The sequence below is a fragment of the Pristis pectinata genome, chromosome 7 (assembly GCF_009764475.1).
Source record: "Pristis pectinata isolate sPriPec2 chromosome 7, sPriPec2.1.pri, whole genome shotgun sequence".
Lineage (NCBI taxonomy): Eukaryota > Metazoa > Chordata > Chondrichthyes > Rhinopristiformes > Pristidae > Pristis > Pristis pectinata.
This window is the reverse complement of record NC_067411.1, coordinates 80,185,903-80,203,347: the sequence shown is the minus strand read 5'-3', so window position 1 is coordinate 80,203,347 and position 17,445 is coordinate 80,185,903. Positions and strand designations below refer to the sequence as shown.

At 41.3% G+C, this 17,445-nt stretch overlaps 1 protein-coding gene across 1 annotated transcript in view; it reads left to right on the top strand.

Moving 5' to 3' along the window:
* The first annotated feature begins 3,130 nt into the window (after positions 1-3,130).
* The window catches only part of lmnb1 (lamin B1), a 32,654-nt gene continuing 18,339 nt past the window's right edge, over positions 3,131-17,445 (top strand). The window contains 4 exon segments of the mRNA XM_052019537.1: positions 3,131-3,186; positions 3,297-3,670; positions 13,845-14,001; positions 15,326-15,451. Of these exon segments, the coding sequence (XP_051875497.1) occupies positions 3,312-3,670; positions 13,845-14,001; positions 15,326-15,451 (642 nt within the window). The 5' untranslated portion in view covers positions 3,131-3,186; positions 3,297-3,311.

Genomic DNA, 17,445 nt, shown 5'->3' with positions numbered 1-17,445 from the left:
CTCAAATAAGGAGACCAAAACTACCCACAGAGCTCCAGATGTAGTAGTTTCACCAAGGCCCTGACAGCTGCAGCATGACATCCTTGCTTCCTGTACTTAAGGATTCTGGCAATGAAAGTCAATGTACCATTTGTCCTCCTAATTGCTTGTTGCACCTGAACGCTTGCTTTCAGTAACTGATGTACAAGGGTACCTAGTTCTCTTTGTACTTCCCCATCTCTCAGTTTATCTCCATTCAGATAATAAGTTCTCTCTCTAATTTTAGAACCAAAGTGGATAAACTCACATTTATCCGCATAATATTGCATTTCCCATGCACTTGTCCGAATTGCAGCTCACATTTTCCCTCAGCTCTGTATCAACTGCAAACTTGGAGTTATTACGTTTCTCTCATCCAAATCATTAATGTATATTGTGAATTGCTGGTGCCCTCTGGCACCCCACTGGTCACTACTGTCTCTTGGAAAAAGACCTGTTTATTCCTTCTCTCTGAATCATAGAATAATGGAAACAAATAGCACAGAAACAGGCTCTTTCAGTTCACCTTGTCCATGTTGACTGTGATGCTGAGGTATGCTAATCCCATTTACCTGCATTAGACCCATATCCCTCTATGCCTTTACTGTCCAAGTACCTTTTAAATTTTTTAATTGTATCTGCTTCCTGTCTGTCAACTTATTCTCAATCCACATCAATAATTCTGTACAATAACCTTTTATATGGGACCTTATCAAAAGCCACCTAGATGTCGAAATATACCACATCCACTGGTTCTCTATTAATTACAACTCAAAAAAACCCAGTGGATTTATTAAATATAACTTTTCATAAACATAACTTTTCATGTTTTATAACAGATTCTAGCACTTTTCCCACTTTTGATGTTAGACTTATTGCTCTGGAATTCCTAGAGAAACAAAGGACAGCAGCTGCTGGAATCTAGAAGAAAAAAACAATAAGATGCTGGAGGAAATCAGTGGGTCGGGCAGCATCCGTGGAGGAACGCAGACAGTCAACATTCTGCTAACAGAACGTTGAACGGAACAGGACAGATGGTCCTAACAGGACCCTTCCTGACCCGAAACGTTGACCATCTGCCTTTCTCCACAGATGCTACCTGACCTCCTGAGTTCCTCCAGCATCTTGTTCTTTGCCCTGCAATTCATGTTTTTTCCTCCCTTTTAAATAGTGGACTTACCTTTGTCACCCTCCAATCCATAGGAACTGCTCCAGAGCCTAATGAATTTTGGAAGAAGGCCACCAACGCATCCAATATTTCCAAGGCCATTTCATTTCATACTCTGGGATTTTAATATCAGGCCACAAGGATTTATCAGCCTTTAGCCTCATTAATTCCTTTTGTATTTGCTGATACTTATTTCTTTCAGTTTGTCCCTCTCACTAGAGCCTTGGTAACCAAGGGGGTAATCTGTAGCCTCCTTTGTGAAGAAAGAACTAAATAATGTGTATAATTGTTTTAATCCCCCCTCCCCATTTCTCACTGTAGAGACCTTCACCAACCATTTTCTGTCCACGTATTTATGGAGGCTTTTTCAGTCAGATTTTACGTTCCCTGCAAGTTCACTCTCATACTCCATTTCCCTCTGCCCCTCCAATCAATCTTTTTGTTCTCCTTTGCACAATCCAAAAATTAGGTGTTGCCATTCAGGACTGAGATGAAGAGAAACATCTTCTCTTAGAGGGTAGTGAATGTGTGGAATTGTCTGTCCAAGAAGGCTGTGGAGGCTAAGACATTGAGTATATCAGGGTGGAGGTGGGGTAAAAGAGTGTGGGCAAGATTGTGTGCCAGATTGTGTGCCAATGTCTGTGTATGTCTGTGTTTGTTTGCATGTGTCGGGGTATTTATGAACACATATGCAATCTGTGCACTGTGCTTGGTCTCCAAGCATTTTGGACCTTCTTGCCACTAGACTAAGACCAAGACCTCCCTCAGTCAAGATAGTGTATACCAGCTGGTGTGTACTAGCTATTCCAACTTAAAATTTCACACACAGGCATTGTCCACTGCCCTCATTCTCCTCAGAGGGGTCAGCTGCGCTTAACAAACCTTTACCACATTTTCTCATCTATCACTGGCACCTTCAGTATGGTCTCTATCCTATCAACAAACGCTTCCTTTATTCTCGCCACCTCCCTCTCCCCACCCCCACCACCCACCACCCACCCCCCACCCAACTCAAAACACATTCTCACTTTTCCCAATTCTAATGAAAGATCATCAGTCTGAAACGGTCACTGTTTCTTTCTCAGCATGACCTGCTGAGTATTTTAGACATATTCTGTGTTTTATTGCGAATTTACACGATCCATTGAAGAAAATTCCTATATGCTAAACGTAAACTTAAAGACATGTTTTACTTTAGTGATAAGAGCCGTCAAAAACCGCCTTGAATTCCCAAAATCCGAGCAATGCACTGAAGGGTACAAAACGATCTGCCCGACCTGCTTCCAACCTTATCGGTTTTGTTTTAGTTTTTCGAGCTTCCAGCGCAGTGCGCTCATTGTGGAAAGAAACAAATATTTGTTAGTCCTGGATATTTTACTTAGCCCTTCTAGTCGATGCCGTTAACCCATTCACAACAGCAGGAAATACACTTTTATCTTTTGCCGACCGAAGAAATACAGTTTTGAGAACCTTCCTAACTAAAATGGACACAATGTAATTTTAGCAGTATACATTTTCTTTTGAAACAATTAAACTAATCTATTAAAATTTCGATCTTCAGCGCAACTTGTTATCTCATAACCTTTAAAGAAGAAGAGCGGTATCTAATGTTTACAGTGTGTAAACGCCTCGGCACCAGGGAACACACGGAATGAAATCGACTGAGCAGCTGCTTGCATCCCGCCTTCGCTGCCCCGCAAATGTATTTACTCAGAGAAAACAAAACCACTCCGAGACATTCCCCGCCGAATTTTCTCAAACCGAACTCCTAATTTGCCGCTTCTCCAAAGGGGAGAAAAAAATGCAGGCGATTTGCAGAGTTGGGGGGGAAAAATAAATGCTTTCAAACTTTGCAACCCCTGGTAGTGTAAGTCCTTTAGTCTCGCGGTACAATTGGGCTCCTGCGGTCACGTTGCGGAGCTCAAACGAGGAGCCATTTTAATAGTGGATTTGTGAGTGGTTACGGGGAAGAGGCGCGGGCACGGAGTGGAAGGAAGCAGGTGCTCGTGCTTCTCATTTGCTTTGATTTTTTTTAAAGGAACTTTATTTTGCCGGTTCTCCTTCACTGTTATTGGTAAATTGGCTTTATTTTCACTGTTTTCTAAGGAAGAGTTCTGGAAAAATTATGGCGATGGCCACTCCAAAGACCCAGCCGCGGACAAGTAGCAGGAGCGCCGCTAGCACGCCGCTCAGTCCGACCCGCATCTCCCGGCTGCAGGAGAAGGAGGAATTGAGGAACCTCAATGACCGGCTCGCCGTCTACATTGAGAAGGTGCGCTCGCTGGAGACGGAGAACAGCGCCCTGCAGCTGCAGATCTCCGAGAAGGAGGAGGTGACCACCCGGGAGCTGAGCGGCCTCAAGAGCCTGTACGAGAATGAGCTGGCGGACGCCCGCAAATCCCTGGACGAGACGGCGAAGGATCGGGCGCGACTGCAGATTGAACTGGGAAAGCTTCGCGGTGACCACGATAGCCTGTTACAAACGTAAGCGTCAGAGCCACTCACAAGTCTTTTTTACACTAAACCACATTTTACACAGGGATGAAAGATGTATTTTGTTTCATACCTGACGCCCTTCTCCCCCCCCCCCATGGGGTAGATTAAGCGCGAAAATATTTTGAAAAATACAGCGTTAGACACCAGTGAGAAATTTGGAAATCCACAAATTCTGAATAACTCTCACTTTATTAACGGTGGCGCGTAATGGTTTACAAGCTGTTTGGGATCTCCTTTTAAAAAAAACAACCCCTACTCTTAACATGTGTGCAGTTACTTGAATCGCTTATAAGAAAACAGGGGCAGTGGGTCAGGTACTCTGAACAGTAGGTTTGATTTACTCGAATTTTGCTCGCACTGACAAGTTTGGTAGTAACAATTCCCGTGTGGCCACAGCCCAAGTGCTCCACAAGCCGAAATGTATCTTTAAATGTGGTAACTTGTGACTTGAATTAGTGACACATGCAGCCCGTGAAGCTTGAATTGTTAGTTAAGGCTGACCTCGATGACTTGATCACGGATGGCATCTTTACTTGTTGGAACCCTTTTTTTTGTACAAGTCTGTTGGATTTAATTGGCACGGCTTGAATGGATCAGTTTGGCTGTTAAGTTGCTGCACAAAGCTGGCTGTATAGGGGCTAAAGGCGGGCATCGCTCCGAGGGAGGGAGAGGGTTGGAGGGAGGGGGAAGAGCCTTCGAAATCTTGGCCCTTTCACAAATGTCACACCTTTCACAAACGTCACACTTTTTTTTAGGACTTTTAAATTTCCGCTCAATTGGGAACAATGAAAGGGAGTGAAGTCCGCAATAAACGTAGCGTCTGTGTGTGCCTGGGAAATCGGAGGGAAATGGTGAGATGGACAATGGCCATCTGTCGCATGGTAGCGCCGCCGTGCAGACAAAGAGCCGCTCCACACTTAACCCGCTCCCCACAAACCACCAGCCAAGCAGAACTTAGTCGACGCTGCCCGGCACAATTAAAGCGAAGTTAATGGGGACATTTCTGAGATATTCAGAATAACGATAGTGTTGCACGCAGGGTTATCAAGTACTCTTTCCTCTTTGGCTGCCCTCACCGCCAGAGTACAGCATGAAAAGTCATTCACCGGCAGTTAAAGTTCGGAGGACAAAACGGCTTTTTGAGTGCTTGTGGTGGTGGATTGTGTGGTTTTCAGTGGTAGCTTTTTTTCGCCTTTACAAGTGAGACTTGCTTTAAGAGGTCACCGTTGCACACGTAACAATTCCTACGATAAATGTTTTTTTTCTTGTAACAGCGGAAAGAAATGGGCTTCTGAAACCAGCTGGGGCTTTTTGCTTTCCGTCAACGGGATGCTTTTCCACCTTTCCTGCAAGCCCTTGTGCAAGTTTAATAACTTGCAATTGGCCACCTTTAGAACTGGAGTGGAACAAGTCATCCTTAACCCGATGCCCTATCGAAGACCAGGTTCTCGTAGATAGCATTTTACAATGTACAAAGTTGTTACATTTACTTTATAAAAAGCAAAACACAACAGTTAAAATCTTTGAAGTTGGCTCATCTGTGGCCTTGCTATGCTTTGCATAAACTCAGCTGATCCTCTTACCACCCTGCCCTTTTGGTTTGCTGTCCTCTGCAGATTTGGCTGGTTTGCATGTGATCATATTCAACAAGGCAATGCTTGTATTCTGCCAGAAGATAAGTTTAGGTGAGGATGTATTGAAGATTGCAAAGTTAAAGCTACTATGTAACATTCTAAAATGAGGGAGAGATGCGATGTTTTAAACTGTACAAATAATACTTAATTTTGATACAGAATTTCAACTTGTAGCAAGCTAAGAGAAAAATGTGACCCTTTCCTATTGTTCTTGACATTAACTTTAGGGTAATGCATGGTATCTTAAATTCTTCCATTTAAAATTGGAAACTCTTGTGCTTGGGTTTGGAATTTTAAAAAGTCGCCTTCAGTCGCTGTCTTTTTTCAACAAAAGATGCTAATAGGAGCTTGGTTTGAAATCCCACCAATAACAAAATCTTTGTGGTCATTTTGAATTTTTGTGGCGGCACTTCAACCTTTTTCTTTTTACTAATCTCTATTTAAACATCTAAAAGTACAAATCACCTGGAATGCTCCTAGTACCTTCAGCTGACGTAACTAAAGGCATCATTGTCTTCACTAATTTTGCAAGCTTCATGGGCTTCCTGTGTTCCATTATTAAGATTCTCTCTCCTTGCTAGTTCCTTGAAATAAAATGATGGGGCATCCCTCCAGTGCAATTCTCCATCCATGGCCCTTCTGAGTGTTCTTTCCATGTCACTATCACCACTATCCTGTCAACCCAATATCATACATTCCTAACATTTTTAACTGTGCCTATTTTGTACCAATTACTCATTAACTCTAATTGACACACTACCACCATTTCCTGAAAACCCAGATTTTGAGACAAGCTGGTTGTGCTGATATTGCGACTAGCTTTTTTTTAGATGTTGGACTCTTGCACTTTGCCATCAGTTCTATTTCCCTTCTTTCTCCACTGCCCTCTACCCATGCCCCTATTCTCCATTGTTAAATTCAAGGCAGACCTTTTTTTGGGGGGGATGTGCATAACATGTTATCACAAGCTTAATAGTGGATTGTGTGTGCCACAGTGATGCATATCCTATTTCCTTGGATGTTTATTAGACAGTCAAATTGGTTATTTAAGAAAGGATAGGCTTATGAGCAGTAACTTTGATAATGGATTGTTTCCATATATACAAAGAATATTCAGATCTGGTTTTATCTTAATTTTTGCATTGAGAAGATTAAGTGTAAATAATTAACCTGCATGCACATCATTCTCCTGAATTGCAGGTGATTTCCCTAGTCATATTTAATTGCAGGTTATCATTCATGCTTTGTTTACAAGCTAGATATTAATCTAAAACTACAGATTCTAAAAAGAATTGACTGGATGGATGCCAGGAGTCTTCAGAACTGGGAAGGGTTGTAGTCTTGGGATAAATTACTGGCCATTTAGCACTGAATTTTTGTTAACATTGTGAATTGTAAATTTTTGGAATTCTCTAATTTGGAGTTGCAGTTGCTCAGTCTTTGAGTATGCTCAAGGTTGGAATCAGTAGCTTTTGGATGTAAGTGATTTAAAGAAGGGATCAGGCAGAAAAGTGAACAGAGCCTCCAGGATAAGTCGAAATTTCATTGAATGGCAGAGCTAGCTCATGGGGCTGTATAACCTACTCTTGTTTGTGTTTCGACAGCCAGACCTTAAATGTAATTTGAGGTTTTGATTTCAAAGAAGTTCCTAAAATGTATGTGGGGGAAGTTGCCCTCAATCAATATGCGTGACTTTACATTATTCACTTAGAATGTGGCCATCACTGGCAAAGCCAGCAATAATCGAGTTTCATTAAGTGTTCAATTGAAATGCTGGAGAGCTGCTTGCTGCCAGTATGGTTAAGATAGTGTTGCAATTCTGTAGAACAAGTAATTCCATGCTCTTCACCCAGCAACAACAGTGGAATGACATTTCCAAATTAGTTTGGTGAAACTTGGAGGGGATCTTGCAGGTAGGAGTGATGTTTCCTTGCAGCTGTTGGCCTTTATGGTGGCAGAAAGCTGTGTGCTTGGAAAATGTGTCAAAGCTTTAGTAAGGAAAGAAAATTTGAGTGGTGGAGGATGGGTGTACATTTCAAACTGAAGGTACTACTTGAGTTGAGCTGTAATCTCAGCTGTTGCTTGTTTATCCAAAGTATGGGTAACTTAGACGGTTTTAATTCAAATTTGGAACTTGCTTAGTGTGACATCTGTAACATTAAGCTTAAGATACTAGGGCTCCTTTGTTTTGAATCCATCAGATGCTGATTAGCAAAGCAGCTGCAAAATTGGAGAACCAGCTGCTTCATTTAACAGATGTTTGAATGAAGTCTGCCTTTTCTAAGGAGGTGTACGGGCTGAAGCAATTGTGCTCACAGCCCTATCCAAACATCATTGATATCCAAAGTGTTCCATTGTAAATTGTGGCATTCATTTTACATGAGTGAATTTTCACATTGACTAGATGATGTAATACTTTAAACAAGCTTGTGTATTTTGGTGTCCTGATGTTACTTTTTCTTCGCTGGTTCAGCAAGTTAAGTTTTTAAGGAACCATGATTGAGTTTTGGTGACAAAGTATATGGGAAAGGGAGAGCTTGGGGCATCATCCATGGAGTAGGAAGAAAACCAAATTGGTCCTGGGGCTTTCTGATCTGATTACTTGTGGGTCTGGTTTTGAAGACTAGATTAAGTGAGGCTATCCTTATGCACTTTGTGTGGGAACAGCAACTTCTGGCAACTGGAGATGGGCACTTAAGTGGTACTGTGGAGACTATCATTGCAGATGATCTGCTCTTCCAGAAGCTGTGCAAAAGCAGTATCTCTCCCACCAACTAGCATTCAAATGTGTTGAATAAGATGAAGTTCCTGCATTTTGAAATACAACAACTGATTTAGTGTGGAAGCCTCCATTTTGATCATGGACTTAATTTGGCTTTTGTCAGCATTATATTGAGCATTACCAATGGAATTTGATAATGAGTTTTGATTTGGATGATCATTCAAATAGCTTGGATACATAAAGTTACTTTTTGCATGGGATGTTTTAGACTTGTCTACTAAAATTTTGCTAGTATACCTCCCCCTAAGATTTCTCCAAGCTGAGTGGAACTCCTCTTGATGAAAGCACCTTATAGTAAGGTACTGGTTTAATCAGAGAGACCAGATTTACTGTTAGAAATCTTAAGTGTCTATAGGAGCTGATCTCTCTGGTATTACGAAAAGACATGTCATGATGAAAGTGGATATTGTCACAAAGGTTACAAGAAAGGAATCAGTTTTCAAGGATTGCTGCACAAGCTGCAATTTTGGTTAGATTCTCCACTCTTGAGTTCTGTTCAATCCACTGGTATGTGAATAGCAGAGAATTTATTCTTGATCTTTCAATCAAACTTTCCCAATAGCTATCTTAACATCTCTTGTTTCTGAGATCTTGCTGTTGCAAAAAGGCACAGCATGCACAGGAAAGCTATTTTCACTGCTTTTGAAGCTCTGTGAATGGAAAGGTTTATGCTTGCATTGTGAATGATAATTTCGTGGTCCAGGTCATCCTGGATCTGGCCTGCTGCCTGAATTTGTTGCTTGTGTGGCTATGGTTTGGTTGAGCTGACCCTCTGTAGTTGAGAGGCATCTCATAAGGCAAAAACTTTTTACTTCAAGCTGGCCCTGAGCTCTGTCAAAGATTCTCTCCCCTGTCCCTCAGATGCTTTAATGGCATTTGATAGCTCATCAGTTGCTACTGCTCAGAGGCAACTATTCAGTCAGTTTAAATAATAAAAATAGTAGGAAAATGTTATGTTTTAACTAAAACAACTTCAATGGTGACGTGATTAAATCATTTACCATATTTTATATTGTCTCTCAGGACTGTGACTAGGTTGTGGTTCTTTTGTTAGCCAGCTCTGGCATAAAGTTGAAGGATTGAATAAATGCTGTTTTTAAAAAGTATATCCTGCCCTCCAGCACAGCATGGCAGTGCACTAGACTCTAGCAAGTGCAGTAGTGGGTCAGGGGGTAAGATTGCTGGAGTCTGACTTCCAGCTCCTCATTTTGCTACTTAAGTTACTTTGTTTGTATTTTCAATCTCTAACTGTCCTCACTTCATAACTTCTATGTTCCTTTGTTCAGATTCTCTTTTTAATTGCACTATTGACTCGGAATACGGTTGACTATAAACTTGGTTTCTCCCCGTGGCAACCCTGGCTTCACCTTATCGGTTATAAACCCTTTGTCTCATCTATCCCTCATCCACTGTGTCTGCAACTTAATCAGAACTTGGAAATAAAGAAAACAAAGTTTACGAGTCTTTGAGCTGAAATGTTAACTGGTTCTCCTTCCATAGATGCTGCCTAATCTGAACATTTCCACCATTTCTGTTTCGATTTTCTTTCTGAGCATGGATAATAATTCTGCAATTATTCAATATCCTGTTGTTTCTGATTTTTAACATGTGCTTTTAGTTTAAAATGTACCCATTCCTTTAATAACATTACGGCATGTGCAATGGTATGCAAGCAATGTTGTAGTTGGGGAGGAGATAGATTACACTGTCTCTGTTTGAGTCAGTTTCTAACAAGTTATGCGAAGGTCGCAAGGAAGTTACCTTCGAGTGTCTTCACATTTTATGTTCTGTATGAGATATGCTGAAGAAAAATCAACCATTGCTTTTACTTGTATATAGATTTAGAACCTTTGTCTAAGTTAAATGAAATATGAGCTCATCTAGTTGATGTATGCAATGTTGTCCAATAGGAGCAAATTTATATTTGTCTTTTATTCATTGTGTGGAAAATCAAAATTGATTTTGCCTATTAAGTGAAATATTTCCTAACACCACTCTTCCCTCTAACCCCTACCCTCCCTTTTCCAGGCAACTGAGGTAATGAAAGCTTTGATATCTCCCTGTTTCTTACACAGAAGCTTTATATGGGGAAACTATGGACATAGTGACTGATTCCTTTTGTTGTTGTTTGCATCAATAAACATCAGATATACATTTACTTGCCTACTGACAATTTTCTCTTCCCCTAACCCTTTGCTAACTGGGAACCAGTATGGGTAAATGATTATCAGAATAATGTTTTGGACAACTTGACTTTACAGGATTGATGTCTTTTAGTTACTCATTTTGTGCATCTGGGTATTGCCTTTCCCTAATTGCCCTTGAAATGAATGGTCTCCTGCCTTGTTGAGCCACTGCAGTCTATTGAGTGAGTGTATTCCCATAACGCTGTTGGGTAAGCAGTAAGATGGAGCTTGGCTAGAAGTGTGATGGAATTGCCAAGTCCAAATATAACAAAAGCATGGATTGGACTTCCAGCATCAAATGAACTGGGGTGGAGCAGAGCTGGATATTACTGAGAAGAAAATAATGGCTGTTGCTGATAGATTGGTGGTCTAAAACCAATCTTGGAATCATGTGACTGGTTTCAAGAGCTCAGAATAATGCACAACATTTCCAATGCTTACATCTTTGGGCAGGAGTTTTTCCCCCTTGACCCAATTCCTTTGATTTTGAGAACCTCCTCACTGGCTGTTTACTTTGTCTGGATCTGTTTTGTTCCTCTCACTCATGATAACGAACTTCTCAACTTCTAATACTTTCTCTTGGATCAAACATTGTCATTAAAACTCGCTAGGCTTTTGCTGGGAACAGAGCTCTTGCAGACCCTGAAAAAGATTTGAGATTCTCTGGCAACTCTCCCTTTCCCTGGACCATGACTTCACCAAACCACCATTGTCTATGTGTCATTGATGCCATCTCTTGATGTTGTCTTTACCTCCACTACTGACTGTCTTGGCTAATAAACATAGCTCTTTCTTCAGATAGGATATGATGGGTCTAACTTTTTAAAAAATTTTTATTACCATCTCGTTTCACTGTCATTTAAGTTGCTTCTACTCTCCACCCCCTTCACACACCTTTCTTTTCCTCTTACTTCATACCCCCCACCCCCTCTCTATTTGTTTAAAACTATTTGCATCTCTAATGTTTCGCTGCTTGGAAAGTCAGCAATCTGAAATCTTTGTTCAAGATGAGCTACCTTCTCTGATAAATACTGCATTTCCTATATGTGATTAATAACATCTGATTGCTTAGGTTTATGGCATTGAACATTCCTAATTATGAAAGATGGTACATTCATTTGGAGCTACTGTTGATCAGACCTGCTAAACAGGCTTCAGAACTGGAAAAGCTAGAAAACAATAGTTTTTGGGAGTGTTACTTGGTTTCACATGCTTTGTGGGATTCGCATTGAGGAGTTTACATTGAAGCCATTCAACTTGTGATGAGGGTGTCATTACCAAGGTGGTTGTAACTAAAACTTGGTTCCTGGCTGGAAAATTTTTTGCTCATCCTGAATGACTGGCAGAATGAGCAGTCTATTCCATACCACAAATGTGGGTAGATTTAAAAAAAATTGAATATGGTGGAAGTCTATCTTTCTCCCTATTTTTAGAAAGATTGTGCAAGTGGAATGGCATCTAAAATTTTGTGCAAAAATAAATCGCTGGAAGAACTCAGTTGGTCAAGTAAAATCTGTGGAGGCAAAAGGGATGGGTTCATCAGGACTGGGGTTGACGGAGGGTGTAAAAGTGTGGGGAATGGGTGGGACAGGAAGTGGTAGGTGATAAGTGGAACCAGGTGACTGGTGGAATGATGGGCAAATGGAGCAGAGAGGATGGATGGAAAAGGTAAACAAAGGGGGAGAGAACCTTTTGAGGACTGGTCAGAGTGGGAAAGGAACAAGGGGTACGGGTTACCTGAAATTGGAAAATTCAATGTTCATACCATTGGGTTGTAAACTATCCAAACCGAACATGAGGTACTGTTCTTCGATTTTGCCTTTGGTCTCACCGTGGTAGTGACGAAGGCTGAGGGTTAGTTTGGAAGGGGAGTTGAATTGACACACAACCAGAAACTCAAGATGGCTGTCGAGGGCAGTGTGCAGGTGCTCTTCAACATCATCGATCCTATTCTACCCTTGGTCTTACCTTTGTTACTGAGGCCATTTTGTAAACTGTCTAAGGCAGTTGATGAGGTGCACTTGAATCTCTACCTTGTGTGGCAGGGCTGCTTGGGTCACTGTGAGGGAGGAGATGTAGGGACATGTTGCATCTCCTACAGTTGCAAGGGAAAGTGCCAGGGAACGGGAAAGGGATGAGTGGACCAGGGAATCACGGAGCGACTGGTCCCTGCAGAAAAAAGAAATGGAGGGGAGTGCGAGGAGAACTTTGCAAAGCATCGAGGGCCTGGACTTGGAGATGGGTGGGACACCTCTTGTGCCCTCCACAATTTTGATAAATTCCAATTCCCTGGTCCCAACCACCTCATCTTTACCATGGACATCCAGTCTCTATACACATTCATCCCCCATCAGGAAGATCTTTCTGGAATGAAGACCCAACCAATGACATTCCACTAACACTTACTCACCTGGCAGAACTTGTACTTGCTCTCAACAACTTTTTCGATTCCTCCCCTTTTTCTACAGATCAAAGGTGCAGCCGTGGGCCTGTCTTTTTGTTGTCTGTGTGGAACAGTCCTTGTTCCAAAAATACTCTGGCAGCCCTCCTCAACTCTTTGCTACATCAATTGTATTGGTGTTGCTTCCTGTCCTCATGCAGAACATGTCAATTTCATCACCTTTGCCACCATATTTCACCAGGATTATCTTTGTCACTTGCCTTTCTGGATCTGTCTCAATTTCAGGAGACAAACTAGCCACCAATATCTACTATAAACCTACTGACTTGCACAGCTACCTTGACTACATCTTCTCCTGCAAGGATGCCATCTCTTTTTCTCAGTTTCACTGTCTCTGCTGTACCTCTTCTCAAAATGGGGCTTTCTGTTCCTCTTTTTTTAAAGAAATCCTGGCTTCCCCTCTGCCACAAGTTGATGGAGCCCACACATACCCTATTTCCTGAAAATCTACTCCTGCCCTCCCAAGACAAAACAGAGATAGTTTGCCTAGTCTTTGCCTTTCACCCCACTAGCCTCTGCATCCTTCATTTCCACAGCTGCAATGGGATCCCACCAACAGTCACCAATGTTGGTCAGGTTCACTGGCAAGAAAGTGACTGGCATTGTCAGAACGAATGAGTTAAATCAGCAATGTTAACATGACCATATTGGCAAGAAATTTAAGTTGCTTTCACCTTTCTGATAAAATCTAAAATATTATTTACTATGTTAGAATTAGACAGTAAATGAAGGACATTAAAGGATGTGAATTGGAATTGCTTCATTTCCCTCAAATAGAAGTTTACCTTGACTTTATAATGGGGGGGGGGGGGGGGAGTGCATGTTGAATGAACCATGTGGGATTTTTGATTCTATCAATGCCAAAAATAGAACGAAACAACACGTTTTATTTTGGAAACTTGCACCTTGCAATTGATGCTTAATCCACATTTTATTTTAATCAGATATGATTTTTATTAGCTCAGTGTTAAATTATTTTTATTTCCTAATAAGGCTATGTAGAATTCAATGTACAGTTGCTAAGACATGAACATCTTTAGCCAGGCACTAGTTCTGTCTTTTGATTGACTGGATGAATTTTTCTCTGGTCTTGCAACAGTTTTGCCAAGAAAGAATCTGATCTACATGCAGCCCAGGTTCATGTTAAAGATCTTGAAAGTGCACTTCATGCCAAGGAAGCTAGCCTCGCCACAGCACTGGGTGGAAAAGAGGCCCTTGAGGAAGAAGTTGAGGATTTGCAGGCACGTCTTTCAAAGGTAACATCCAACTCAAAAAAAAAAAATGTTGGTGTGTGAAATTTTTTGGATCCCACTCGACTTGGTTAAAATTTTGTTTGGATTGTGGCCACGTATCTTTCTCTCCTGTTCCATGGTGGTTTACTTTCAGACATTTTTGGAAGCTGCATCCGCAATTTCACTCCCCTCTTCTTGGTATAAAATACTGGTCGTGAAGGTCAGTGCTTTTCTATTTTTTGTAAACCAAATTGTGCTCCTCTTGCGACCTTTATCCAAATTTTTCTCTTCAGGTGTGGTGATGTAGTGCAGATACAAAAGTTTTAAAAGTAGGTTTCCATTAATATCAGTTAACTTGGCTGAATAAATCAATTTTGACACTTGCTGTATTGAAATCAGTTGTATGTCACTCTGATAATCTATATGTGACTTTTGCCTTTTTTGGGGCATGCAGGACTGATCACTTGGACTGTTAAACATCTTTTTTCTGAGTGATTTTTAAACCAGCAGATTTTGGTAAAGATGGCTTAAGCTACCTTTTGTTTTTAAACTTGGTTATTTTAATGCATTTTCACCCTCTGCTAAACTGGTCTGTTTCATATATATTGTTTTTTACTTCGTCCGTAAGAAACGATCAGTGAATAGAAAATTTGTGTTCTGAAGCACTTAAATGATTTGCCAAACAGAGTTCTTCTAAAATTGAATTGTAATACAAGAAGGATAGTGACTCCCTCATCATAAACATTTACTGCCCGAAGTGGACAAATTCATGTAATTTGCCTGTATAGGTTCTTAGCTGAAATAATCTATAACTAATTAGGTACCCAACTGTTGTTGGTTTTTCTCTAGATTAGTGATACTTTTAACAAAACATATTTACTTATTTTCGTAATGACCCCTATTCCAAAACATAACTGCTTTGAATATAATATGGCAACAGCACTACAGTGGGTAGTGTTGCTGTCTTGCACCTCTAGGGACCTGGGTTCAATCCTGATTTCCAGCACTTTTTATGTGGCATTTGCATATTCTCCCTCTGACTACATGGGTTTCCTCTGTGTGCTCTGATTTCCTCCCACGTCCCAAAGACATGCTGATTGGTAGACTAATAGACAACTGTAAATTACTTGCATGTGTGTAGCAGATGAATCAGAAGTTAATGAGCATCTGAGAAAGAATAGGTTACAGGGAAATGTGTGGAGGGATGGGATTTCTCTGGATGGAGCTGATCATTTGAATGGTCTCCTATTTTGAAGGGCGTTTGAGGAAACATGATAAAATGAACTCTGATAATTTTGCAATTTTTTTGTAAAAGAACTTTTGAAAATGCTTAATATCTTTCCTGCAGCTGGAAGTTTCTTTAGCTGCTGTGAAGAAACAACTTGAAGATGAAACCCTCTTGCGAGTGGACCTTGAGAACCGTTGTCAGAGCCTCACGGAAGAACTTGAGTTCAGAAAAAATGTATATGAGGAGGTAAGAATGTTGTCCATTGCATGTAAGATATATATTTATTGGCTTTGCCACTTTTGTTTTCAATTCAAAGAGACTGTTTTAATTGAGAGAGATATGGAAAAATTTGACTTTTTTGGATGGCAGTTGTCAGTTTCAATTGGTGGGATCTAACCACATCTGTAACTGTCATGATTACTAAATTGGAAGCCAAAAGCCAGAGCTGACAGACTTGATTTGTAATAGAAACCAATACAAGTGATAAATCTTTCTGATGCCTCCCTCATTATCTGGGACAGATGCTGCTCGTAGAAATGACCACCACACAGTTGTTGTGAAGACAAAATCCCATCTTCACACTGAAGATGCTCTCCATTGTGTTGTGTCGCACTAGAAATGTGCTAAATGGCATAGATTCAGAGCAGATATGGCAATTCAAAAAGTAGTCATCTATGAGGAGCTATGGGCCAACTGTAGCGGCAGAAATAGTCTGTAACCTCATGGCCCACAAAACCACACTCCACCATTACAATCAAACCGAAGGGTCAACCTTGGTTTGTTGAAGAGTGCAGAGGGTATGGTATAAGCAGCACCAGGCATACCTAAGAAAAATTGAGATACCATTCCAGAGAAGCTGCAACTCGAACTCTGCATGCTAAACAGTGTGCAATTGACAGAGCTCAGCATTTTAATAACCAATGGTCAAATCAAGATCCAATCATCAGATCAGATGACAGCTCTGTAGTCCTGTGAATATTGGTGAACAGTTAAACAACTAATGAGAGGAGGAAGTTCCAAGAGTATTCCCATGCTCATTGATGGTGGGGCCTAGCTTGTGAGTGCTAAAGATGAGGCTGAAGCATTTACAACCATGATCAGTCAGGTCCATCTCTGTTTCCTTCTGAGATGCATGCAATCATAAGCCAGATTTACCCAGAGAGTGGTTGGGGCATGGAATGCACTGCCTGGGGTGGTGGTGGAGGCAGGTACATCGGTCAAATTCAAGAGATTGTTAGATAAGCATATGGAGGAATTTAAAATAGAGGGATATGTGGGAGGAAGGGTTTAGATAGTCTTAAATGAGGTTTAAAGGTTGGCACAACATTGTGGGCCGGAGGGCCTGTATTTTGCTGTACTTTCTATGATTCTGAGATTTCAGCCACTTCTATTCATGCCACACAATAAGAAACAGCTAATAGCACTGAATGCAGCACTGGCTTTGGGGCCAGACAACATCCCAGGTGCATTACTGAAGATCTGTATTCCAGAACTGGCTGGGCCTCCAGCCGAGCTCTTCCAGTACAATTTCGACACTGGCAGCTTACTAACTATTTGGAAAATCGCCCAGTTGTCTCATTCAGAAGAAGGAGGAAAAATCCAATGCCGCTAATTACCACCCAGTCGGTTGGTGATAGAAGGTTTCATTGATGGGTACTATCAAGCAGCACTTAGTCACTAATAATCTCCTCAATGCCCTGTTTGGATTTTCTGGGACCACTTTGCTCCACAACTCATTGCAGCCTTGGTCCAAATATGGCTTGGAGCTAAATTCCAGAAATGAGGCGAGAGTGACGGCCCTTAATATCAGGCCAGCATTGAGTTTGGCATCGAGGAACCCAGGGAAAACTGAAATCAATGGGCATCAAGAGGCAAACTCTCCAGTGTTTGGAGTCGTACCTTGTACAGAGAGAAATGGTTGTAGTTGCTGGATGTTAACCACCTCGGCCCCAGGACATTACTGCAGGAGTTGCTCAGGGCAATGTCCTTCCTCCCATTACAAGATCAGAAGTGGATTTGCTTGCTGGTGATTGATTAAATATTCAGTTTCATTTGCAACTACTCATCAAATGAATTGACCTGTGCCTGCAGGCCACATGGCCTAGTTAACACTTGAGGCATAGGCTGGTAAGTAGCGTGTAATATTTGTGCCACAAAAGAATCTAACCGCTTATCCTTGCCATCATCAAGTCCCTAATAGTCTACATCTTGGTGTTACTATTGCTCAGGAGCTGATCTGG